The sequence below is a fragment of the Lampetra fluviatilis genome, chromosome 21 (genome assembly GCF_964198595.1).
Source record: "Lampetra fluviatilis chromosome 21, kcLamFluv1.1, whole genome shotgun sequence".
Lineage (NCBI taxonomy): Eukaryota > Metazoa > Chordata > Hyperoartia > Petromyzontiformes > Petromyzontidae > Lampetra > Lampetra fluviatilis.
Window position 1 is genome coordinate 12,468,706 of NC_136295.1, and position 26,556 is coordinate 12,495,261.

The following is a 26,556-nucleotide window of genomic DNA, read 5'->3' on the forward strand; positions in this document are numbered from 1 at the left end:
GACGACAATGATGACAACGATGACGACGATGACGACGATGACGAAAATGATGACGATGATGACGACCATGATGATGACGACCATGATGATGACGACCATGATGATGACGACCATGATGATGACGACAATGATGACGACAATGATGATGACGATGACGACAATGATGACGATAATGACGACAATGATGACGATGATGAATATTTTAGCGGGCGTCCGCGTGCCACTGCGACTGCTGCGATGCGGCAGCCTTCGGCAAAAGCAGCCTCGGCAGAGCCGCGATGGTCACCGATCGGCGGGCGCGTCCGTGCACACGGGCGCTGAATGCTTCACCCGGCTGGAACATTGCCGAGAGGCGCGTTCGGGTTTACGATCGATCGTGCCCCCAGCCACCCTTAGATTTTATGAACACGCTGCGTATTGTCCCAGGGTGAGCGTGCACCGTGATTGCAGCTTCACCCGTATTTCGTGTCGTAAAATGGGCCCTTAAAGATCGTACCGCGGTACAGACTGTGCCCTCAATAGATATATCATTACCTGACGGTGGCGTGGGATACATTGCCGTGTAACGCTGTATCTGTCCAACGACGCCTTTCATGGCTCAATGATCATTTGGCAACAGCAGCAACAGCCTCAACTCCTCTCAGATTGGGGGGTGGGGGGCAAGCAGCAGAGCTGTTGTGTGTTGGGGGGGGGGGGCGACCTTCACAGGGATTCACTGCTCAGAAGAGCGAACTTGGTGGAGCACGGTGACATTTGTCGATGCAGGGCCCACCCCAGCACCCTGCTCGCCTGCCTCCTCCGTCCCTGTTTCTCCGTTTCTCGGTCGCTGCCATGCCCCCCGTGAACGTCCACTCTTGTTGCCACTGCTTCTCGCTCGCTGCGGTGCTGTCTTGGGGAGCCTTTTCCCAATTGTCTCCGCGGTTGCCATATCCAGGGGCCCAATTCCTTACCGGGCACGTGACGAGTCGCTGGCAGTGCCACGTGACCAGTAGCCGTAGCCACAGTGCACGAGACGTCATATCATTATTGTTGAAGGTAATCATAGTAATGTTTGGTGTCCTTCCCCCGCGCATCTTATTGGCACGGTTGGCTACGTACGGTGCGAACGAAGTTCAACACGCGTGCACACATACACTTATAACATTACTAAATAAATTCAGCTCTTCCTCAATCCAATCAAGGACGAAGGCCTCGCCTATGCCACACTTGGTGGTGGTCAGCGTTGGTAAAGGAAAGAAGTGAAGCTCAAGACCCGTTATGATATCACTGATGCTATTTGAGGCTGATAATTTAACTCAGGTGACCGGGTTCATGGCGCAGTGTGCTTGCCGCCGTGTCCCCACCTCTCCCCTGCCATCGGTATCGTTCTGCAGCCAAATAAAAGTCGCTCTGTTGAGGACAATAAATGAGTAAACGAGAGACGGCCTTGATCTCGGGGGCACCCGGCGTGGTCGTCACCTCGTCCGCTTTATACTGGCGTCAGCGTCACACTCTGCCAAAGGCACCCAAAACATTGCAATAATTTAGGGGCCAAACGTGAACAATTTTGACTTTTGACATTTTTGGATTCGTCACCCCTGAACACCCCCAGGTGATTTGGGGACAGGGAGCACAACAACCACCACACAATGGGGTTTTATTCGCTGTGTCTCTGTGCGGAGTTGGTATGATGTTGGTCTGTTGTATGTTGTTGGTACGCTGGTATGATGTTGGTATGTTCTCCCCCTGTTCCGCGTGGGTCTCCAACCGGGTTCTACCTCCCGTAGCTAAAACAAAAACAAACACTCCCCCCAATGCTGGCATTTGCCCGCACACATTACCCGACGGCGATTTGCACAGAACCATCGCCCCCTCCTGCGATGCCACCGCTGACCGTGCAGAAGGTGTCGCGCCTTCCTTCGCGACGATCGCCTTGGGCCATGAGAGCGGCGCCCAGCGACGCCGCATGATGAGCTTTCCCCACGCCTCGGATACCGCGGGTGTGGATACATCAGCCGCGGCGGGTTGAACATCCTCGGAATCTCTATTTGACGCGGGAGGAAATTGTGATTGCCCAGGAAGCCACGAATCACTGCGACAAAGCTGTTCCAAGCCACTTTCTCCTTACTAGTGAGCTTCTTGGGGAATTCATTGCACTCCAGGATCTTCTTTATCTGTGGTCCGACGGAGACACCGGCTTTGACCTTTGCCTCAGACAGCTTAGGGAAGAAGTATTATGGCCAGTCCTGCCTGTGGTAGTGCGCCTTGGTGTCCCTGGTGTCTCAAAGTCAATAATAGCAGGGAAACTTGGTAAAATCGCCTTGGAGACCCATCAGGAATGCCACCTTTTTGATATATCTGATGACCTTCCAGCCGTACTCATCATACTTCAAGGCGTCCAGCAAGGTCTTGATGCTGTTGTAATCCTCTTTGAGGTGCACCGAGTGAGCCAGTTACTCCAAGTTTACTCAGCACTGAATCTATCTGGAATGTTCTGGAAAATAGGTAAATTTCAAAATATCACTGTCCTGGTCACAAAAGCAAACTTTGTGGGAATAATCGCCATTTTCTGTACTTTTGAGGCATAAGCAATTAGGAAATAACACTTACTACCCAGGAACAAAAATAAATTAAAAATTGTTACACAGTGATTTATCACTACAACTTTTATTTTCGGGCAACGTTCCTGGTGATTGTGAATTTAGCGATCTGAGGACTTGCTCCGTTATAAATGCCGTGTAGGTCTACACTTGCCCCAACAGCCCTTATGTAGGCTACACGAGGGGGGGGGGAGCTTTGTCTTTGCACGTGTGGCGAGTTGTGGAGAGGGTGGTTCATGCACTGCACTTTGATCTTGGCCACCTGAGATCGATTCCCGGCCGCGGCTCACATCAGTGGCGAGCGACCATCAGAATGGTTCCTTAGGTCTACTCGGCCTAACCTCAGTACCCCGGTGCACACGAGTAACTGGTGCGGTGTGTATAAACGTCGCCACTGGGGAGACAAAGGCGGTCGGGCGTGGTGCTGGCCACCCAACCCTCGTGTACCGTGCCGGCCGGCCGTCAGAGGTGATACTCGCTAACAGCAACAGCACTTGCTCCAAACAAACCACGATCGCTACGGTGCCCGCGTTCCTGGCGCGATGGTTGGGCATCCGTCATGCCGCCTGGGCACAAAAGGTCACCGCGGGTGGACGCACCAGCCATGCCGCCATCTCCCCCGTGGCCCTACACCAGCAGCGAGGGTTGTCTCCCCCCCACCACCACACCTCTCCTCCTCCTCCTTGCGACTGTGCGAGTGACACCCGCGGTTAATGACGATGCCCTCACCAGCGAGGATACGTTCTGTCGTTTGGAGACACAGTATTCCCAATTTGAGACGACACCGACACCTCTCGAAGGCCGTTCCCCAACGCTTATTAAAAAAACAATAACAGCAGAGGTAAAGGTGCAGGCCTGCAATTGCTTGGTCACCACCACCACTGCTGGTCGAAGGGCCTCCACATGCAGCTGTCCAGAGCCCCACAGGAGGCTGTGTTGACACCCACTCTTCCAATAGGGTCGGTCGATTAACTGTGGTGGAACCCATTTTCACGACTCGGTGGACAAAGGCAGCAGGGAGGATTTTAAAAACCTTGCTCCATTGTTACAACTTGCCGCGCCTGGAGATGGAATCGAACCTGCTGGATCGCAGGTGCGAATTTGTTCGAACAGTCACGGAGCAGCAGCGTCCTTTCCTCGAAAAGTAGTGGAAAAGATATTCGAATTTTTACTTGTTAGTTAACGTTTTGCTTTAGGTCAACACTGAAGCGTCAACTTTGTACAATGTGGCGCTTCTCCACGGTGGCTGACTCTCGCTCGCCGCTAGATGTGACTGTGGCGAGCGTCGGGACAGAAACCGCAGGGATCGATCCCCGAGGTCCTGTGGGCAAGTTGCATTTCACACGTGCTGCCCACATTGTCACTCGACTTCTGATCGAGGGCCCTCTAAACCCAGCGGGCTAAACCATTACACCACGGCAGCATCCCTAATACAAGCAAAAACAATAATCGATGACTTCTTGGTTCTTTCGGTAAAGTCACGTGACTTTACCGAAAGAACCAAGAAGATGAATCCCTGCAGTCACGAAAGCTTTAAATCGAAAAATAATCGATGACGTTTTGGTATACGGTCCTTCTACAAAGCAGATATATCACGTGTTACTAGCACTGCCTTAAAAACAATCTAAAACAAATGTGTTCAACTTTTGTATAATTTGTGCTTGGGCACCACTACCAACGCAGAATGACTTTTGATCAGCACCCAACAAAGCGCTTCCTTCACGAGCCGTGCAGTGACTCGGATCTGTCTCGCGCGCTTAGCCTGTCAATAAGTCCTATACTGCTCCCTTGTTTGTGCGCGCTCGTTCACTACACACATACGCGCGCGTGTGTGTGTGTGTCGCCGCTATATTTACCACAGCACTTTGGCCCCCGTGGTTTTCATCTCCTAAAAATAACCGCGCTCCGATGGAGCACGGTGTGGGGGTCTTGGCTGCCGTGAGCGGCCCGCGCGTGCCTCGCCCGCCGCCTCTTCCGCGAGACGCCGGAGCGAGAGGCCTCGCGCTGCGCCGGCCGAGTCGCCCGCCCGCCCGCCCTCTCTGTCTCTCTCTCTCTCGCGTGCGTCGCACGGATTACACGAACGATGGAGCGGCAGATCCGAGCGCGAACTTTGACTAAGCAGAAGAAGAAAAAAAACCGCCACTGGCACTAAGTATCGTACCAACATTTTTATTTTTAACTTGATATCAATTTGTTTTTAACGGGGAGGTGGAGCCTTCAGCCCCCCCACAACCCCCATCCGACGCTTCGGGGCAGGCGACCCCCGTGGAGTTGTGAAACTCGCTTTGTTCCATGACCGTGACCATTGGCCTCGTTGACACGGCCCTGGTTCTTACTCTTCCGCGAAGATGGTTAGCGGCTGGCAAAACCGAACAACCTCTGGCATGCCCCCATCCCCCCACTCCAACCCATCCCCCACACCCTCCCCCCACACCGGCCATCTATTGCTGTTCACGACTGGCTCCTTACCCCCGTTCGAGTCCAGGGGTCGCTGCGCAACGTACCAGGGCGGCCTGAGTTCGATCCGCCATCAGCGGTGAGTGATACCGCCAGCGACCCTCGCTTCGCCCATCGTCCTCAGCTGTGGAGGGTTCGCACCCCCCCCCCCCGGCAGGACGTGAGGTCCGGCTGCGGTGCGGGCGGCGGCCAGGACCACCTCGGGTCGCACGGGCCGCGAGTGCAGCCGTCGTCCCCCACCCGTGGACACAGAGCGGGCGAGCACGGCGCTTGCGTCGTCGCGAGAATGTCTCGAGCCCCCAGCGGAGCGCCGCGGCGCGGCACTCCCCTTGCCGTGGCTGCTGCCCAGCTCGGAGTGGGGGGCGGATTTGAAGGAGGACTTGGGACACCCTCCGTGCAAACTGCTCGCCAGGCCAAACACGCACGCACACACACAGACACACACACAGACACACACACAGATACGCACACGGACACAAGGCAAAGATCCCCCCTAGAGCCTGAACAGACTTTTGGGGCAAGTTCTCTCAGCGAGCACCTAATTCCAGGGGGTGAGTTGCCAGCGCCACGCCCGGCCGCCTTTGTCTCCCCATTAGCGATCTTTACGCAACGCCCCAGACACTAATTTGAGGCAGAGTCGACCTACACACACGTAGACACACGTGTCTCGCAAGCAAACAAATCGGCCATCGAGGGAGAAACGAAAATAGAGCCCCCGTGGGTGAGGGATGGGGTGTTGTTGGGTGGGCTATAGGTGGGTCGGATGCAGGGGCCCTCCCCCCTCAACCCCCCACCCCACCGCCCCCCCTCCCCCGACCGCATCACCGTGTGCGTGCTCGCGACTTCTCGTACGCAGACGCAGCCTCGCTGCAGCTGTCTTGCCAAGCCGGCGACACGCGTGGGTTAAACGCAGCCCTGTGAGCGCACCGTCATCGCTGTGTCTGTGCAGGGATAGCAGAGCGCAGGACGGGTCATTCATGTGAGCAAGTGTGTGTGGGTGTGTGTGGGTGTGTGTGTGGGTGTGTGTGGGTGTGTGTGTGGGTGTGTGGGTGTGTGTGGGTGTGTGGGTGGGGGTGTGTGGGTGTGTGTCGGTGTGTGTGGGGGAGCGGTAGTGTAGCGGTTAGTGCGCTGCGTTGTGGAACTAGCGACCCGAGTTCTATTCCCGCTCACGGCCAACACCAGTGACGATTATTTGAACCGGTCATGGGGCCCTCCCCGAGGTAGACTCAGCCTCAAATGAGTACCCGGTGCGGTGTGTTGTAAACATGGCCACTGGGGAGACAAATGCGGTCGGGCGTGGTGCTGGCCACCCACTCCCTCGTGTACCGTTCCGGCCTTCATAGGTGCTCGCTAAGCACTTGCCCCAACAGTCTGTTAAAGGCTACACGGGTGGTCTTTGTCTGTTTTGTGCAGGGACTGGTGGCACAGCGGTTAGTTCACTGCGCTAACGAACCTGATCAGCCGAGTTCGATTCCTGCTCACGGCCAACATCGGCGATGAACACTGTGAACCCGTCCTGCGGCTCCCTTAGGTCAACTCGGCCTAAAATTAGTAGCTGGGTTGCGATGTGTAAACGTCGGCATTGGGGAGACAAAGGCGGTCGGGTGTGGTGCTGGCAACACGTCGTATTTTGTACCGACCTTCATAGGTGCTCACTCGCAGCACTTTCCTCAACAGTCTGTCCAGGCTATACAGGGAATCTTTATCTCTGTAAAAAAAGATCTCCTGTATAGCCTGTGCTGTTAGCGAGCACCTATGAAGACCGGAACGATACACGAGGGGGTGGGTGACCAGCACCAAGCCCGACTGCCTTTGTATCCCTAGTGGCGATGTCTACACACCGCACCAGGTACTCATTTGAGGCCGAGTCGACGTAGGGGGAGGCCCAGGATCCCTTCAGATAATCGCCACTGGTGTTGATGGCCGTGAGCGGGAATTGAACTTGGGCCGTCGGGTTCGTAGCGCAGCGCGCTAACCGCTACACCACCGCTCCCCACGCACGAGAGTGTAATGACGCAGATGACATACGCCGTATCGGTCTTCACCAGGATGCATTAACCAGCGTGCTGAAGTATGATCAAGCGACCGTCACCTTCGTCCAATTCGAGTCATTTACACCGTGCGCGTGAGTGTGTGTGTAGCTATGGGGGGAAACTCATGGAGAACCGGGGGAGAGCATCGGAACTGTTAGCGAGAGCCCCCTGTGAAGGCGTAAGCACTGCACACAGAAGGGCGCCCGAGTCTGGAATCGAACCGAGGCCCCTCTTGCTGTGCGGCGTGGGCGGTGTCACCACTGCGCCGCCACCGCCCTGGAAGGTTTGCGAACAACAGCCACGAGATGATCACCACCGGGCACGACGTCGTCCATCGAGTCGAAAACGTTTGAATCAAACAGCGTTTTCTTTTAATTCAGATCTCCACAATTCAGGTCTCCTTCCACCGGTCGCGATCAATTTCAACGACAAAACGTGTCAACCAGAAAATGAAACTCAACCCCTGTCGGCCGAGTCCAGGCAACCGAAAAAAAAAACAACGAAGAACAAACCCCAAAATAAAAAAAAACCATAAATTGACTTGCGCGATCGTATAGACATCTCTGTTTATATCTGTACAGACAAAAGACCTTTGTTATAAATTACAATCTGATAATTTACTGCCGGTAACTAGAAGAGGTGGGTGGGTAGTTTTTCTTTTTTTAAACGATTATTTACAAAGATGCCTCGCACAACAACGTCAGGCCGTGCGAGCGTACGAACTTTAACGACAATGCCATCGACATCCTTGATTCCGCCCTCGCTCTGTCTGGTTCGTGCTGGACAGGGTTCGTGGTGGACAGCGATCGCGCACCGTCTCCTAAAACGATGGCGACGCGGAGCCCCGGCTGGGTCGCGTGCCGCGGTCCGGCCTCGTCTCGCGAGAGATCCGCGGCGCGTCTTGCCAAACGTCTGCCCAACGTTACCAAACCTACAAACTGGTCGCACTGTACAGCTCCGGAGGGGTGACGTTTTACATTTCCCCGTGAAAAATGATGTCTCTTTAAAACGAACAAAAAAATCAAATGCCGCCGTGGTGGTGACGTGAACTGGAAGAGAGGGCTTGATTTTATTTCTCGACTGTAAGCGGAACTCCATTCCTGCGCTTCCACGTGCAGAGTCAAATATCTGGAATCCATGGGCCTTTTGAGGCTTTCCAGACCAATATTATCCAGCAGCATTTGTTTGAACAAGAAAACTCTGGAACGGTTTCCGCTTGTTTATATATATATAAAAAAGAACGCTGCTGGGTTGTGTTATTGGAAGAAAAACAACACACTCCATCTCTGAATTCTCTCCGGGTCGCTGGGAGACCGGCGCAGTGGCGCGCGAGTCGTAGGAGCAAGTCACCACAGCCGTAGCGGGAGCTATACTGGACGTGGTGTACCGCGCACGGAGAGATATTCTCCCGAGTCGCCAACCCAGACCGACAGATCTCCCCGCCCGCCCCCCCCGGCTGAAATCGAGCCACGGATTACAAAACGTATCGAAGCGAGCGAACGACAAGTCTGAGAAAATACGCCGGCCCGGCGCTTCTCCACCACGTGGACCGCCGCACCCGCGTGCTCGGGGAGGGCGCTCTTCGTCGGCGTGCGCGGGAGGAGGATACGAGACGACGCACGCGCTCGCCCGTTGAGGTAGATATCGGCCATCCCTCGTGGCGACGCTCGTGAGAGCAGAAACTGGAAGACCCCCACACGCACGCTGGAAGACCCACGCACGCCGACCGTGCCGTGCGTCGAGCGGTCGGCGTGGCTATCGAGCGCGCGGGCTGCGGCGGTTGCACCGTGGGGAGGGGGGGGGCCCGTGCCAACCGACCGCGTGCTACACCGACGTCCCCCACCCCCCCCCCCCTTACGCGCCCCTTGGTTGGCACCGCGCAGCGTCGTACGAGACGTATTCGGAGCGAACGTTCCCCACACACATTGCTCCGCAGTTCTGCTTTACGTGTTGGAGGAAGGAGGCACGATCGACGACAGAAACAAACAATAGAGGCAAACGGCGATTATTGAGACGGTGAATGGCTTAAGACGCGTGGCCCGGGTCGTCCCGACGCGGGTCTGAAGCATTCGTTAACGACGGGTGTTGCCAGCTGGCGGTTCTCAGCCCGGTCACCAATGACTTCTCCATGCAAACAATAGCTTTGAATTGGGTTTGCAATTCATTGAAACAAAATTCCTGCTCTAAGAATTAATTTCCATTCAGCGCCAGCAAACGTCAATCAAATGCTGCGGAATCCCTTCCCCGAAAGCCACTTTAAAAGTCTTGTGCCTCACGTTCATGGCGCCGCACACCAGACCCGGGGTCTATGCCAACTGTGATTTTGTCACTCATGATGAATCTCAATCTCGGCGTTTTTATCCGCGGAGTTTCTCCTAATTGCGCTGCCTGCTGCCGTAGAATTCTCACCGACTTGCTTCACTCAAGGGGCAGGAGCGACAACCCAGACGGACGCACGGCCACGGCGCACGTGGACAAAACTAAAGGTATTTGCGTGATCGGGCCGCGTCTTCCTTCCAACATAGCCACATTAGCCACATCAGCCACGCGCGCGAGAAACTACAACGACGACGACGACGACGCACGCTTACACAAAAACAACGGAGTAAAATATGAGAACAAAATGGTCCTGCCACAGATGTAAAAAGGTTTAAAGTGTTAACAGTTTTGTAGTTCTGAAGCCTTGCCCCCCACCCCACGCCCCCCCCCCCCGCCTTAAAGTTGGCGTCCGCGCGTCCGCAGAAGCGCGCCGTCTTTGGTAGTGTCGTAGGGCCCCACGTGGCTGCGTGTCGCCCGCAGCGGTGGCGGTGGTGGCGGCGTAATGCTGACTAAGTGCTTTAGACTCTGTGTTTGGCTGCAGTGGCGGTGGCGGCAGCAGACTGCCCCGCCAGCTTCCTCCTCCTCCTGCGCCTCCACGCTTCTTCGCCAGAGGTTGCCCCCCCCCCACCTGCTATCTTAATACGAGCGACGTCAACACAAACACAAAGAAACGGAAAGATAAACTTAACCAACCTCTTATCGTTGCTTAATCTGACGGAAAATGTTTTTTTTTTCAATTTTTTGTTTGATATAGAAAAATTACTGCACTCCAGAAAAAAAATGTGTGAATCTTGAAAAGTCATTGTTAAAAAAAAAAAGAATTTATATAGAATATTCTTTAAAAAAAAATCGTTTAAATCAATCATCTGGTAAAATTTTCTGAGAAGGAATAAAACAAACTTGTTCTTTTTATTCTATTTGCAAGCCTTAACAAGCTACCTATAATTCCTAAAGTACGATCTACATTATTTTAAGGAAAAAAAGCGAGAAAACTTAAAACATCTAAGCAGAGAACAAAAAAATTAATCAAACTTAACGACTTAACGCGAATGCATAAAACTTAACTCCTAAAAGAGACTTAAAAACGCACGGGGCTCGTACGCGTACGTGCGCGAGGGATCACGAACGCAAACTCAAGCGAGGGAAGCGTGGCTTTGTCTCCGTGCGCGCGCCCCAGGAGATTGTTACCCGACTCGAAAACTATCCCAAAAAAGCGAAACAAACCCACGTGGAACATCACTCCCCCCCCCCACCCCCCACTCCCGCTCAGCGAATTAAAACGACCGGAGAAGCGACGTCTTTTAGTCGACAACACAAATGAAGAAAAAATGTGAGCGAGCGAAAAACACATCTCTCGCGCGTGACTAAAGGTAAAAAGCACGCGTCTATTTACACGCCGCTCCCTTTGCTGGAGGTTCGTCACGACAGCCGTGGGGGGGGGGGGGGGTGGTTGCTGGATGCCCGCTCCTTGAAACTCGGTCACTCGCAGCAGCAGCAGCAGGAGTCTTCGCGTAAAGCACCGTGGTGGCGACATCTTAGGTAGCGTAGCAATTGCTCAGGATGGTCACCGGGGAACAAAAAATAAAATAAATAAAATATATTTTTTGGGGGGAGGGGGGGGCAGAGGAAAAGAAGTCCCCGCAGGCTCGTCGATGTCGGTCCGCGCGAAGGAAGGCGCTTGTTAAGACTCTCGTGTGTGAGTGCGTGTGTGTACGTGCATGTGTGTGTGTGTACGTGCGTGCATGTGTGTGTACGTAGGTCAACTGGGCCTCAAGCGAGTACCTCGTTTGGTGTTTAAAAGATCAGCACTGGGGAGACAGAGGCATCAGAGCGTGGTGTTGGCCCACCCACAGCTTCGTGCGCCGTGTCGGCCTTCATCGGTGCTACTCGCTAACAGCGCTTGCCCCAAGAGTCTGTCCAGGCTATACGCAGAATCTTTGTGTGTGTATGCATGCGTGCGTGTGTGTGTGTGCTAAAGCTGCCCTGCAGGGCTGGTGCCTGCCCCCCCCGAACGGGAGCCGTGCTTCAGAGCCAAGGCACTTTGCTTCACATTCCCCAACTGCGTATCACCGGGCTGCTCCACCGTGGGCCAACCTGCGTGTTTGGGAGGAGGAACAGGGATCGGGGCAGGCGAAGAAGAACAACAGCAACCACAGCGTTAGAGCGCCATCATCATGAGTACATTTTGGTATTTGCGCTTAGAATTTCATTTTTATTTCCACTTGTTTAACTGTGATTTTATTTTGTATGGCATAGTTGCAATGTGGTGTGGAGCGGCTGCGATGGGAATCGTGGCGATGGTGGTAGGGAAGGTGGTGGCAGCGTGGATGGTGGTGGTGTTGAGGATGGTGGCGGTCGGGATGGTGGTGGCGGTATGGATGATGGTGGCAGCGTGGATGGTGGTAGGGATGGTGGTGGTGGTAGGGATGGTGGTGGCGGTGGGGATGGTGGCGGTGGGGATGGTGGTGGCGGTATGGATGATGGTGGCAGCATGGATGGTGGTGGTGGTGATGGTGGCGGTAGGGATGGTAATGGTGTTGAGGATGGTGGCGGTAGGGATGGTGGCGGCGCTACCTTGCGCGCAGTGGCCTCGCCGTGCCGGCCGCTACTTGGCTTGCTGGAACGCGTACTGCTGGTGGTCGCCACCGTCCATGGACACCTGCTGCTGCTGGCCGCTACCATCCTGGGGGCACGGCGAGTGGGGCAAGCGAAGACGCGTGACGCTTCCGTGAAAAATACCGCCGACATGCAAATAGAACGTTCTTCATTGTGTCCTTCGAGCACGATTCGATTCGTCCATCGGCTTTTATCGACCAATTGGCGCGGCGAGCCAACGGCGCGTGGGGGAGCGCGCGGTGCTCGCATAGCGGTGGGTGTAAATATTCGCGGGGGAGGCTCAACCAAACGTTTTGTTTACACGACTTTTACAAAAATCAACGTTCAAAAGCAAGAGAGCGGCGCAAGGCTGCCTCTGGCAGGGCGTGCAGTAGACCCACGCCTCCAGGGGCACGAGGGGGGGGGGGGGGTTAACAGCTGCGCCCTCGCCGCTGCTGCCTTGCGCTCTCTCCGGCCGAGTCCGGCTCCGAGGAGGGGATCGTGCTGTGTGCGCCGTGTGTGAACGACGCTCGAGATGGACATTCGCAATGAGCAGGCTGGGGCCCCGTCAGGCCCCGCCGGGCCCCGGTCCCATCTACGGTGGCGTTAGTTCCCCTGGTTCTCACCTCCACCGCCATGGAGGATGCGGACATGTGCGCGTACTGGTGAGGGATGTAGGTCCCCTGCATGTGTGAGCTCGCGGTCATGTACTGCGGACGAGAAACAACGTCGCGCTCCGGTTAGTTTTCGGCATCTCGGTTTTCGCCGCCTTTTTAATGACGTCGTGGGCAGCCCTTTGCTGGTACCTGGCTTCCCTCGGAAAAAGGTGAAAATAACACATCACACGCTTGGTGAACGCAACAACGACCGCGTTTGCATCGTGCCGCTAAGTTCCAAAGGTTCCGTGGCGCCCGCCGGTCAATCACTTCGGTGGAAAGCCATTTCGAAAGAGGCGCCCGCGCTCTGGTGGTGCGGGATCGATCTTGGTTCTCGTCAGGAGCTGTGTGCCACGCCGGTCCGCTCGGCCGTGGCGGCGCAGCCCGGGAACGAAGCGCACGCGCGACGGATGAGAACCCCGAGGTGCGATGGTTTTCTACTTGAGCTCAGCGCGTGCGTTAGAAGCGCCTCCTTGTTCATCCCTTCTAGGGCGCAGCGACGGGACAGCGCAGAGGCCTCGGCTACGGCGAAGGCTCTGGCGACTTCTCGAGCCAAGTTCCTCTGGATCCAGAACGACTGCAGCTGTCCAAGTATATATATACACAGTAAAGCTAGGTGCCTATCCCTTGTGGAAGAGTACGCTAAAAATAACACCGATAGAACCAGCTGCTCTAGAGCTCCCTCTCGTGGAGGCCCATCTGCCAGCAGTGGCGATCGCAGGCAGTTGCAGGGAGGCACCCTTACCTTTAACTGTAAATACATGAAAAAGGGTAACTCGCAGCGTTTTGTCAATCCACTGCTGGATGACGGCCATCCCGTGCCGTCTAGTTCATGAGGGTTTCATATTCTTGGTTATTTCGGTAAAGTCACGTAGAAGGGAAATAATAAAGTAATAAAAATAAAACATAATAACAAATGATTTAAAAAAAATATATATATATATTTATTTTTTTATTAAATTTGTATTTTGTAAATTATTTTATTGTTTCCCTTCTACGTGACTTTACCGAAAGAACCAAGAATATCAAGCCCTGCAGTCACGAAAGCTTTAAATCAAATTCGTGAGGGTTGTTTGACTATTTAGCGCCACACGGGTCTGTGTAGGGTTGCGAAGGGGGTAGGCCCCAGGATTTGTTCAGCTGTCGCTCGCCACCGATGTTAGCCGTGGCCAAGGAACTGAACCGAGGTCTCATGGCACCGTGCGTCATCGCTGAGCCAACGCTCCGCCCAACTCTGGTCGGTTATCTCAGGATATCTCAGCTTCGTTATCCGAGGGAGGGAATATCCACCAACACGCGGTCAAAGGCGCTTAACTCTCCGGTGGGACGGCGTGAGTTTCGAATCCTGGTCAGAGGTCAACTCGCCCAATAATCTCTCCGGGGCCGATAACTGACAACCGCAAAAAAAACCCCACCCCAATGGAGCAGGAGCCTCCTGCGAGCGAGCGAACGAGTCTTGAGACTCGGTGAGCATTTCCTGCGTCACCAAAATGCGTCAAATTCATCCGTGCGCGAAGTCGTTTGTCTCTCTGCGCTTCACGTTAAACCGCCTTCAACACCTCCCCCGCTCCGTTGTACTTGGGACCGCGACGGCAGATAACATTCCTCGTGCTGTCACGCGTTGGCCGCTAGGGGTCTCCCGTACCACGCTGGCAAAGGTTGGGGGCGCGTTGGGTGGCGAGGCGGACTGGGCTGTCGAGAGCGCCAGGTGGCAGTGCTGCGCTAATCGCTGCGTCTCCTCGCATGGACAACAACGCTCCTCGGTCTTCTTGTTGGCACAGCGGTTGAGCCCTGTGAGCTTCCTCCTAATACGCGAGGAATGTTTTTGTCCCCGTTGTAATATTTTTTCCAAAAAAAATGAAAAGGCGCCGACGCAATATTTCCAATTTTGCCATCGGATTTGTTGTCTTGAGTTGACGCGTCCATTCGGAGCTCTCGCACGAAGCATCATCACCCCCCTGTGCGTTGAGAGCGGCCCGTGGATTGAGATATCACAGAACTGCTTCCGAGTTTCTTTCAAGCGACCGCTTATCCACACGACACCTGTCACGTGACACTCCAACCAACGTTTACAACTTCAGAGGTGGAATTTTCCAGAATCAAGTGATTTTGTTTATTTTATTACTGAATGTTTTTTTTTTTCTCATTGAATGACCAGGCTGAGACGATCAACTTGGCCACACTTAAGAGAATCCGCTGGGCTCACACGTAAATATGCAATGTTTCAGGAAATGCACTATGAAGAGCCATTGCCCGAAACATTGTCACCTGTTAAATGTTTCCTTTTAAGGTCACAGGCGGTGTTGCTATTGCCAAGCGTGCAGAGCTTGTTGTTGTTGTTTGTGCACCACTGTCATCGCAGCAGCGTCACCAAATTAACTTGTCAAAAGTTAAATTCTTTAATCGTTTTCCGAAAGCAAAAAAACAATTTGTATCTACAACGGACGCAGGCGTGCAGCTTGCGCGGGAGATGACAGCCGTCGCAGGTTGACGGTGATGAATCTGTCACCACAATCCTTGCCGGTGGGGTCTTTCCCCGCACTTTGGCAACGAGCGTGAAATTAAATGTATTTCTGTCGTGCGGGGGCAGCGTTAGGTCCCTGCTAACTTCCAGGAGCTTGCGACACGACTCGCATGAGCAGACACACAAACACGTGGAAGGTGGGGTGGGGGTGATCGTGTCCCAGCGGTTGGCAGGTGGAGTCATCTACAAAATATTTTTGTCTTAATCGTTCTCGTGCGTACGCTGCCGCACAATTCTCGGTTGGGGCGCAGTGTGCGGCGGGGGGGGGGGATTTCTGCGAGCGGATGAATCGCGGTTGGAAAGTTCCGAGTTTAAAATCCCGGCGAGCGTATGACTCACCGTAAGACGAGGACCGGGTTCTGGGAAGATGACGGCGGCCGTCGCGCGGATAGAACCGCGCCGCCCGTGGATTCGTGAGTCTACCCGTGCGGAGCTTTTGAGTGTTTGTTCCTCTCGGGGTTCTCCGCTTGCTTGCCCACGTGAAGCGAAGCCCCCACGAAGCAAAACCCCCCCTGAGAAAGAGTCTTGAGACTCTGTGGGGCTTTCCTGGATAAGTAAATATGTTATTTACCATTATAATTTGCTTCCGATCCGGGCTTAATTTGAGCAGGGTCTGACTGCGTCGCCTTCCCAGCACACCGCATCAAGTATATCTCTCGCCGCAGCTGTGGCAATTTGTCACGTCTGACCGGCGTGTCGTACCGGCGTGTCGTAAATCAATATTTCCGTGAGAAAAGAAGCCCCAACTTGTCCAGCTGCTGCTGTCCCAACGACCGATTCTGGCAAGTCACCCGACGCACCGTCACACGCGTCAATCCACCGGCGCAACAGCGTGTGTGCGCGTGCCTGTCTCGCATCCTCACCGGCGAAGCGCTTGCGCCGAGGGAGAGGTGTCCCATCTGCTGGGCGAGCGGGGTCATCATGCCGGACGGCTGCATGGACATGTGGTGCTCCATGCCCGGCGACATCACGGTGCCCTGCGGCATCGCGCACACGCGAGCACCAGACAGCTGTCGCGCGTTATAATACAGCTGCCGCCCAGGTCAGCCGCGGTCAGCGGCGATGACGCACGCGCAGGCGCGGAACGCCGGGCGCCCGCTTGCCGTCTCGTCTCACCCCGTCCGTCCATTCGTCTCACCGTCGGTCTGTCCGTACGTACGTCGGTGTGTCTGTACATCCCAACCACTGGCCCGCAGCCCATCCGCCATCGTGTGCTGCCCCAAGCCCGCTCACTCTTCTTCAAAGTCGATAAGAAGCCTCTGATCTCTTCCCTAATCCGTGGCCTTCCTTCTTTATGTTTCCCCAGCATAATTTCAAGCCTGCACCTCCCCGTGCTTTTTTGGGCACTTCTCATCTTTTCGTTTAATGTTTTATCGCGTCACGAGATGAAGTCGGCTCACGCTCAGCATCGCTCGCGAGAGACGGACGCGTTGCTGCATCCAGCAGTGGATGGATCGTGGCTGCTGACGGCGAATGCGCCCGCTTGGCCTAAATCAACAAGCGCGTGCGGACCAGCGCTCGCGTCGTACGGCGATTCCCACTTGCAACTTAAAAAAAAACAACTGTGGGTGTGATTTTTCGCACCTCTACTCCCCCGTTCCCCAATGACTAGGGCTGCGGGGGGGGGGGGGGCTGGGGCGGGAGGGCAACCCCGGACGATGGGAGATGGCGAAGGAAGGGGCAGATGCTGGGGGGGGGGGGGGTGAGTGCAGCGGGTCCCGTCGTAGGTGTGAAAAGCAACGCTGATGATTTTGGAAGTTAAGTTGAGAGCGATCGAGCGTTGGCTCGGATCGCACCGCAAAACAGCGGGCATGTGGGGTGGGGTGGAAGCAGGGGGGGGGGGGCACTGCTGATAATGCGCTAATTCACGATGAGTCGTCTTTCATAAGGCATTTGAAAAGCAACAGCTTTTTTTCATTAAGACTGTCTGTGGGAAGCTATTCGATGGCGTCCGGGGTCTGGGGTCGCTAGACGGACGCCGTTTGAACCTCCTGCAAAACCGTGCACGGTTGGGCAACAACGGTCGGCGACATGAGCGATGCTTTGCACACGAACGCAGTCACAACTCGACTCGGACTTCTACAAAGACCCATCAACTCACAGACTCGCACAGAGACCCACTGACTCGCACAGAGACCCACTGACTCGCACAGAGACCCACCGACTCGCATAGAGACCCACAGACTCGCACAGACCCACAGACTCGCACAGAGACCCACAGACTCGCACAGAGGCCCACTGACTCGCACATAGACCCACTGACCAGCACAGAGACCCACAGATTCGCACAGAGATCCATGCTCTATGACACAATGTGACCCCGGCCCACCGTGCAGGTCCGTGGTGGGTTATTTGAATGTACTTCACTACGCCGGTCAGTGCGAGTTGGTGAAGGCGATTAGCAGTAGATGTGGGTGCGTAGAAGTACAATGCAACAACGGATGTTGCTGCACTGCCCCCTGCTGCCCACCACATAGCCCTGCAGCTCTATGACGACCCTGTTAGTGCAGGGCGGTCACCCATGCACGCACAATCCAGGCTCAACACTGCTTAGCTTCTGATATCTGATAAGTTCGTGCTTGTTTACCTGATTTAAGAGGGGTTTTTTTCGTGTTTTTCGCCGAAATGTTCCCATGACTTTACACAATTACCCTTGTATTTTGGGCTAATTTGCAGCTTAAATTAGCGGCTCCGCGTGTCTGCCGCTCATTACGGGAGAGCGGCCCCCGTCGCGTTGCGCAACAGGGGCGGCGGTGCCAGCGAGCGCTCTGCTCGGCGCTCCCGTTCCCAGGACCACGCGTCGCCCCTGGCCGCGGCTGCCGTGCGGCCGTTACGCGCGACGCCAACACGTGGGCCTGGCGGTGTTGCCTCACCGCCATCGGTGGGGCAACGCGGGGGCGGGCGGGGGGGGGGGTCTCTCCGTGCGGCTCGTCCGCTAACAAGCGTGCGTGAGTGAGCGAGCTGGCGATACCAGTGACGAAGCGTGGTTGGCACGGGCCCTCCCGGTGCAAGGAACTAAATATGATGGCCCTCCCATATCCTGACCATATACCCCCCCATCCGCTTTGTGACTTGGCATCCGTGCAGTTGCACCGCCTACCACACGCGGATGGCTACGCAACGGACTCCTGTGTTGTTCTGTGGTAGTTTATGGTTCTCCATGTGAGTCTATGGGTCGACGCGTGAAATCTGTGGGTCACTATAAACCTGTGGGTCTGTATGTGAGTCGATGGGTCTCTATGTGAGCAGTTGGGTCTATATGTGAGTCGATTGGTGTTCACGTGAATCTCTGGGTCTCTTATACGCCTGTGGGTGGAGGAGATGTAGAATGGCTGGTAAGGTCAAATTTCCTGGCATATCGGGGCCCTTCCGCCCAGTGGGCCCGAGTGCAGTTGCACCGCCTGTACACTTGTATCGTGCACAATACACACGCACGTCTGGGCCACGTCCCGTGGGCGTTGTATTAAATTTGGTCCATCTCCCTTTTATCCCCCGTTTTGCCGCGGCGCTCTGCTCGTCCACGCGAAGGGGCGCTTCTGCATTTTTGACCGGAAATTCAAACCCGATTTGCCCGTTTGTGGTTCCGCGTCGAGGGTCGCGTGAAAACCAGGCAGAGAGATCGCCGACCGCGCCGCTATCTTGCGCAACGTCTCACGGCTCGTTCTTTTCACTTCAAGCGAACGCACAGCGCCGTTGCCGTTGTCCTAATTGTTTAAACGCCCGTCGACTGGAAACGTTGCAGAGTCACGGGTCCTGAAGTTGCGTCGTTCACAATCGTCAGCGTCGCAGGCCCCGGGAGAGCAGCCGCTGTGGTAGAAGTCGTGGGTATCCAGTGTCCAGACACCCCCACCTCTCCCCCCCCCATATGTATGGACAAAATCCTATGAGGATTCGTGAGTCACTTGAACAAGGTGATCTTATGCCAATGACGGTACCTTTGAAGGTACCGTACTAAGTTGGTAGCTAGTAGTTCCATAGATGTGATATGATCAATAGGGCCGTGGACCCTCGCAGTGTGAGGGGAGGGAGGGAGGCAAAGCTTACAGATGCTCTCTGTCATGTAACTAATAACCGATTGCTCGTAGGTCACCCTCAGAGTCCACACTGCGGCTGCGTTCCCTGGTTTCCCGCGCGGTGAGCGGATCGCGGTGGAGCCAAGGGGAGGAGGCGGGCGGGCGGGGAGGGAGGAGGGGGGGGGTTCTGGACAAACAGGTCGGCCGAGCCGTGCCTCCGAGAGCCGCCACTCACCGGCTGCATGACGTAGGGCTGTTGCGGCATCCACGACGTGCTGTGGACCTGTCGGGACACGGCGAGCCATCAGTCACGATCGCGCCGGCGTTACGCTCGCTCGCTTTTGCACCGAGTAGAATTCGCGGAACGGCCGCCGTGTGGGAACCACAGCACTGGGCGGGGCTGCTTGTGCAACCGGATTAAATCGGTCTTAAGTTAAAAAAATTCGAAATGTTGGGTTCGGGAGCCAAGGACGAAGGGTTTCTGGGAAGCTCAACTGGGACACATGGTGAGCTTGCAGACCCTCCCTCTGTCAGCTCTGCCCACTTATACATCGCCACAAATATAAATATCCCCCGTAATAGCCTCAATAAACTGTTGGGGAAAGTGTTGTTAGCGAGCACCTATGAAGGCCGGCATGGCACACGAGGGGGTGGGTGACCAACACCATGCCCGGCCACCTTTGTGTCCCCAGTGGTGATGTTTACACACCGCACCAGCTACTCATTTGCGGCTGAGTCGACCTAGGGGAGGCCCAGGACCGGTGCAGATAATCGTCACTGGTGTTGGCCGTAAGCGAGAATCGAACCTGGGTCGCCAGGTTAAAAGCGCAGCGTAGCGCTAACCGCTACACCGCCGCTCCCCGACGTAGCCACACCCACTTGATCACCAGCGGCATCGCCTCCATCTTTGCCCCCCACTACTTGGGTAGCCCCACCCCCCTTTGCCTGCATCATGCGTCAAACGTGAGGCCAGCAGGACTTAAACCGGCATCAAAATCTCGCTTCTAACAAAAGCTGCAGCAGCGCACCGGGACGTTCAAAAACCACCAACACCACCGTCCCGGCTGAACTGGGACAGTTGGCAGCCAAAATTGAAACCACATTTCTGTAAAACTGCTTTTTGCTTAGTTTGTTGCCTTTCCCCCGCACCTCCGATTGGCACGTTTGGTTTCGTACGGTGCGAAAGAAGTTCAACGTACGTACATTCACACGGCCTTGCCTCGGTTCCTCTCGAACCGAGTAGGCCCGAGGATTCCGGAGTTTGCTCCCACGGGATTCGTAACGCTTTTCGTGAAATTCTTGCGTCGCATTCCACTCCTGATTTTTTCTGCACCGCCTTGAAAGCCAATTATTCTGGCCGACCGTCAAATGTGGTCGTCTGTCTCGGTCGTTATTTACTCTTGGCCTTGTTGACTCAACTGGAGCAGAATAGATTTTTGGCACGTCGGTTTGATTGTGAATTGATTTGGCTGCTCGTGCAAACCAGCTTAAATCAATCTTTAAGTTTAAAAATATATATTTGGGGGGGAAAGGGGGGAGGGGGGGAGGGATAGGGTGCGCACCTCGAGGATTCAAGTTTCAAATCAACTTTGCTAAATTGATTTAACCAGCGTGGAGTCGTTCTAAATCAATTCTGCACGGAAACCTGACCCGGGTTATTTTTTTTCTCTCTCTCTCTCTCCCCCTTGTCTGCCCTCCCGCTGTGCCTCGCCGTGGAAGTGATGTCGTCTGGATTCTCCATCTGGGCCGCTGGGGGCCGCTGCCGGGAACAAAACTCTTTAAAACTCCGCCTCCCTCTGCGGCACGTTTGAAATGTCATGATTCGGTGCGACCGTTTGATGAAACAAAAAAATATCGATAATTTTTTGTGTCGCGTTATTCTCTCTGCTTCATTGCCTTAAAAGACAAAACGAGCTCGTGTCAATCCACCGTGCACAAACGGGACGTCGTGGGACTGTGCAGCGAGATCTTTCGTCCTGATGAATTTCTACGCTCACGTGCCTTTTCCGCCTCTCCTCCACCAACCCGCACCGACCAGCGGCGTGGTGAGGTCTGATCAAACAACCCTCGCGGACCCGTGCGGTGCGGGGGAGGGCCCTCATCCAGCAGAGGATTAACAGAGCGGGCTGCGCATGTCCTTGTCTAAGGAGGAAGGAAGGAGCCGATGATATGGCCGGCTGAAGGAGCTGCCTTTGTTCGGCGTCACACCCTAAAGATACGACGCCCCTTATGATATCCAGTGGCTTGGAGGAGGGATAGTGGCTCAGAGAAGCTCATTGTCTGTAGGTGGCTGGCTGGATTCCATCGTCAGTGACAAAGCCGCGTGTATAAATAGCTCCTGACCACCCCTCCCTCCCTCCTGTCACACCTCACTCCCTCCTCCCCCATCGCGGAATTCGCGGTTGTATTAACCAAACCAACTCGCACTCGCTCCGGTATATACACACGTACACACACACACGGTACATACACACACGGTACACACACACACACACGGTACACACACACACGGTACACACACACACACGGTATATTCACACATACACGGTACACACACACGGTACACACACACACACATGGTATACACACACACGGTATACACACACACACACACGGTATATACGCACACACACACACACGGTACACACACACACAGTACACACACACACGGTACACACACACACGGTACACACACACACGGTACACACACACACACGGAGTATATACGCACACACACACGGTATACACACGCCTGGCTCTTCCAATCTAAACCATTAACGTGGCGTGGAAGGCAAGCCCGGCAGGGGTCCAGACACCCCCAACGTGTTTCGGTGCCGCCCAGAGACACGCAAAGCATTTTGGGGGGGAAATAATTGTGGGCACTTTTGATTAGCACTGCAAGATGCCTCCACGTGCACGTCTCTTCTCTTCATGTCTTCTACGTGTCCCCTTCTCTCCACCTCTCCCTGTATCTGCCTCTCTCTCTGTTACTCTCTCCATGTCTCTCTGTGCATCTCTCTTTTGGCCCGCGTCTCTTTGCCGGTTTTCATGTTGTCTATCCATTCTCCCTGCATCTCTCTCCATGCCTTGTCAGTGTTTCTCTCCTCAGGACCCTCCTCTGTCTAAGTCTCCTCTGCAACTCTCTCTCTCTCTCCCTCTCCGTGTCTCTGTCTCTACATCTCTGCTTCCCTCCTGTCTTCACAGAGCTCACACTCGTCACTAAACCAAATCTGTCAAGGAACGTAAACCATCACGCGAACTCCGCGGTGATCCTTGCACCGGATTTTGCTACCCATCGAACAAAGACGGCCACTGCATCGCGCGCGTTCAGATGCGCTTCTGCGGCAGTCTGGAACGCTCTTCCCTCCGATATTAGGGAGAAACTGGAGCTGTGCAATTTTAAATCTAGATTGAAAACTAATTTCTTTAGAACTGATTTTCGTATTTAGTTTGTTGTCCTTCTCCCACACCTCCAATTAGCACGGTTGGCTACGTACGGTGGGAATGAAGTTCAAAATACACACAAACACATACATATAGGGGCCGGCGATTAACAACATCGCCAGTAGTAGCGGCAGCGGCGGCAGCTCACCTGGTAGGTGGAGATGGGGCTGCTGGGAAGGTAGGGGCCTACGGGCGTCTGGGCCATGATACGTCCCGTGGCCAGGCTGTACGGACTGGAGTAGAACCTGGGACCCGGATGGTGAGAGGCAGATGAGGCGGGGGGGGGGTGCGGACGTTAAACGATGAAGCAGAAGGAAACGCAGAAGAGGGACAGAGACAGGGGCGAGGGCGGAAGAGGAGAGCGGAAAAATATTTATGCCAAAGCATCAAACATTTGGCTGCCACCAGCGATGTTTATTTGCTGTACGTGCAACATATGTGGAGTGCAGCCCACCCAAAAAGATCTGCACTTTGCAAGGCTGCCTGGTTACGTTTGACTAGGCGAAAACTGTACGCGTGTGTATATTGTACGTGTATATAATAGCTGTGTGTGTGTGCTTCGTTTGGGGAGCGGTAGTCTAGTGGTTTTCGTACTGGGTTATACGACCCCAACGACCAGAGTTCAATTCCTGCTCACGACCAAGAAGTGGCAAATATTTGAACATCATATAAAGGCTATACGGGGGATCTTATTTCTTTTCTATGGCACACAGTTGAGTATAATCAACATCAGCTATGATCTATCCACTTCTGGATGATGGTTGTATTGAAGCTGTTGCCACTTATCACAATCACGCGATGCAAAGAATCATCTGGCTAAAGCACACGATCTGATCTCATCGCTCCATCTCCACAGGGGACGTCACCTCTCGGCCACCAGCCATCATCAGAGGAGGAGACATGCCCCACGGTAACAATGAGATCAGACTTGAGCAGGAGCACTGCATCGTGAGACCAGGATGGATAGTGTTGGCTTGTGGAGGCCTGCATCCAGCAGTGGATGATTTATGGCTAATGGTGACGATGATGTGCCTACGATCACCAAACTATAGAGCGTATGACTTCCCAGTGCCTCAAATAGAAATCTGAAAGCAGTGGGTGAGTGAATCGGCGGGAGGAAGGTTCAGTGGTGGGATGGGTAAGTGGGTGCGTCAGTAGGTGGTTCAATGGGTGAGTAAACGAGTCGGTGGGTGGGTGGATGGTTAAATGGGCGGGGGGTTAAGTGGGTGGATGAGTAAGCGACTGGGTGGGTGGATAGTTGAATGAGTGGGTGGGTAAGTGCGTGGGTGAATGCGTGAGTAAGCGAGCGGGTGGGTGAGTGGGTGTATCTGGAATTCGGCAACTCTCAGACAGAGCAATTGAACGGCTGAATCACTTGGCGTTGACGCTCTAACAGTCGCTCCACATTGGTCCTCACGCAATCATGACAAAGATTCATTCAGAGCACGCGCAGGGCACAGATTCTGCGGTGGTGCCAAGTGCTGCCCCGGAGCCACTGGCTCGTTGAGTGTGGCTGAAGGGGGAGGCGAGTGTCGGGCGCCGTGGTGGCGATATGTTAACAACCTTGCCTGGTATACAGGAGGTTTGCATGTTCTCTCTCCCCGTGGGCGTGTGGATTCTTCTCCGGGTCCTCCGGTTTTTCCCTCCAGATTTAGAATCAACGTGCTTTTAGAGTATTTGGCCGCGATAAATTTCCATGCGACGATAAGCCACTTCATTGAGCTATCATTTGTGGCAACGTCGCTTCTGAGAAAGAGCTCAGTGGGCCCTAACCCGGTAAAATAAAAAATTGTTGAAAGTTTTTAGTTTATCCTTGCCCACGGTCCCGACCGTCGCCACGGCCCCCGAGTGAACTTGGCTGCCAGCTGAGTGCGGGGAACGCGGCGCGGTGGAAACTCCGACGCGGGCAGCCACTCTTACCCATTGTGGAGAGCGGCGGTCGGGTCGTAGGTCAGGGTCACGCCGGTCTGCAAGGGTGGCATTACGCGGTCGGTTAGTGCGGTTTAACGTACATGGCCGGTGTCGAGTTACCGGGACGATGTACACCGCGACATTTTAGAAACGCAACAGCGGCCCTTGTAATGCTCTGCACCTTTTCCGCTTTAGCTTCCGTGTATGTTAGGGGGCCTGCCATTCATTGTCACTTTCCTCTACGCACCGAGCGTGAGGACGGTTTCCTGCACCGCGCGATGCCCTACACGTGCCCTTTCACTGCCCCCTAGGCCAGCTCGTCCCACTCGCTGCCCCTGCCCCCCCCAAAATAACCAAATAACCAAAATAAACGGCCCCCAAAGTAAACAGCTGACAGCTAAGATCGAAAGCGTTTATGCATTGGCTCTGTCGTCCATGTGTCTGTAATGGTGGGAGGGCGGTCGGCTCAATAACACGGTCCAATGGGAACGGAGCTGCTGTCGTGTGAAGTTGTGTTGCACTTAGTGACTCACTGTAGGAAACTTGCTCAACTTGGTCAAGGAGTTGACCGCTACTCGGAGGCCCGAATGAGAGCAGCATAGAGGACTGCAGTGCATTTATCTCTGTCAGCGTCTATATATGTCTATCTCTCCGTATGTGTGTGTGTGTCTATGGGTCTCGGCGGGAGTCTATGGGCCTCGGCACAAGGCTATGGGTTTCTGTGCGAATCTATGGGCCTCGGTGCAAGTCCGACTCTCCGGATCGCTACTTCCCACAATGGCAAGGGATGGCTGCGACTCATGCGTGGTGGGGCGGGGGGTGGGAAGCCTTCATGAAGCAGTGGATAGATCACGGCTGTTGCTAGTGCAGGCAAGGGGGGCCACTCACGATGCGCCCATCACCATCCCGAGGCCACGCACGCCCGTTCACCAGGTACTTGCTCTGGTTCTGCCGCTTCTTCTGCCCTCCGTCCGCAAACTTGCACAGCAGCGGCTCGCTGGGCACTGGAGCACGAGTGGTGCAGGCGGACGGCGGGATGTGACGCAGAGACACGGACGGAGAGATGCAGAGAGACAGACAGACACAAATAGAGATAGCGAGACAGAGAAAGACAGACCAACAAACAGACAGGGAGAGACAAGACAGAGACAAACAAAAGTCAATTACTGCATTTAGATACAAAAGACTAAAATACTCCGCCACCTGTTTCCGGGTTGTACTGCCACGCGTTTCGCTCCACGTGAAGCGAAACGTCGGACGTCGCTTCGAACAGCGTGCAACACGACCCGAAAACACATCTGAGAGTGATGTGGGGGATGAGGTCGGGGGGGGAAGTGGGGGGAGGTCACGCTTCCTCTGGCTTGGCGATCGCTCCGTAACAAACTGAGTAATATTGCCGAGCTTTCTGAACAAATCGCCGCGATGCTCTCACGGTCGCTGCGGCTCGGCGCCGTTTGGCGATCGCTCGAAACGACAATGCGGCGACGGTGGCGAGAATTCCCGTAAGCGAGCGAGCGTCAACTGCGCGCGCCGCTAAAAACCCCAGAGCCCCCATGTGGTAACGATCAGCGCCGGGCACGTTATTATATATTTTTTTGCGTCGTAGCAATCGCGTATTGATTACGCCCACCTGAAATAACAATTTTGTAAAATTAAGGCCAGATTTTTGTTGGTTTTTTCCGTCACAGCTGGCGCTGCCGTGGCGCTGCCGTGGCGCCGCGCGGCACCGCCGGCTCGCCCACGCAGCGTCGCCGCCGTTGGCGGAGGGCGCGGTGCGAGCGTTCCCCTCCGTACCCCGGACGCCGCTAAACCCTGGCTCGCGCGTCGTGGCAACTCCGCAGCTTGCCGCACTCGTCGCGGCGACCGGCGAGCGCATCCCTCGGCGGACTCGGCCCGGCCTCTCGCTCGCTTCTCGCTCCGCTCCCCTCCACAGGCCAACAACAACGCGACGCAGTCTAAGCGCGACCGGCTGCATCTCAAGATGCCGTACAGAGACGGTGGGAATATTTAGCAGGGAGACAGAGG

The 26,556-nt window shown here is 54.8% G+C and overlaps 2 protein-coding genes across 5 annotated transcripts in view; both read right to left on the reverse strand.

The window, feature by feature from the left end:
• DPP4 (dipeptidyl peptidase 4) overlaps positions 1-5,365 on the reverse strand; it is a 47,917-nt gene extending 42,552 nt beyond the window's left edge. The window contains exon 1 of the mRNA XM_078866103.1: positions 5,084-5,365. The gene's annotated coding sequence lies outside the window, so the exon portion shown is untranslated. The remainder of the gene's footprint in view (positions 1-5,083) is intronic.
• A 2,058-nt stretch (positions 5,366-7,423) lies between these two features.
• Positions 7,424-26,556, reverse strand: part of LOC144938253 (RNA-binding motif, single-stranded-interacting protein 1-like) — a 50,890-nt gene continuing 31,757 nt past the window's right edge. For 2 of the 4 annotated variants that reach the window (XM_078866104.1, XM_078866105.1), the window contains 8 exons: positions 25,420-25,535; positions 24,541-24,587; positions 22,769-22,865; positions 19,412-19,459; positions 16,027-16,173; positions 12,610-12,693; positions 11,963-12,071; positions 7,424-11,482 (listed from right to left, as the gene is read on the reverse strand). In XM_078866104.1, coding sequence (XP_078722230.1) covers positions 11,994-12,071; positions 12,610-12,693; positions 16,027-16,173; positions 19,412-19,459; positions 22,769-22,865; positions 24,541-24,587; positions 25,420-25,535 — 617 coding nt within the window. In that variant the 3' untranslated portion in view covers positions 7,424-11,482; positions 11,963-11,993. The remainder of the gene's footprint in view (positions 11,483-11,962; positions 12,072-12,609; positions 12,694-16,026; positions 16,174-19,411; positions 19,460-22,768; positions 22,866-24,540; positions 24,588-25,419; positions 25,536-26,556) is intronic. The other 2 variants (XM_078866106.1, XM_078866107.1) reach the window with 1 other exon arrangement.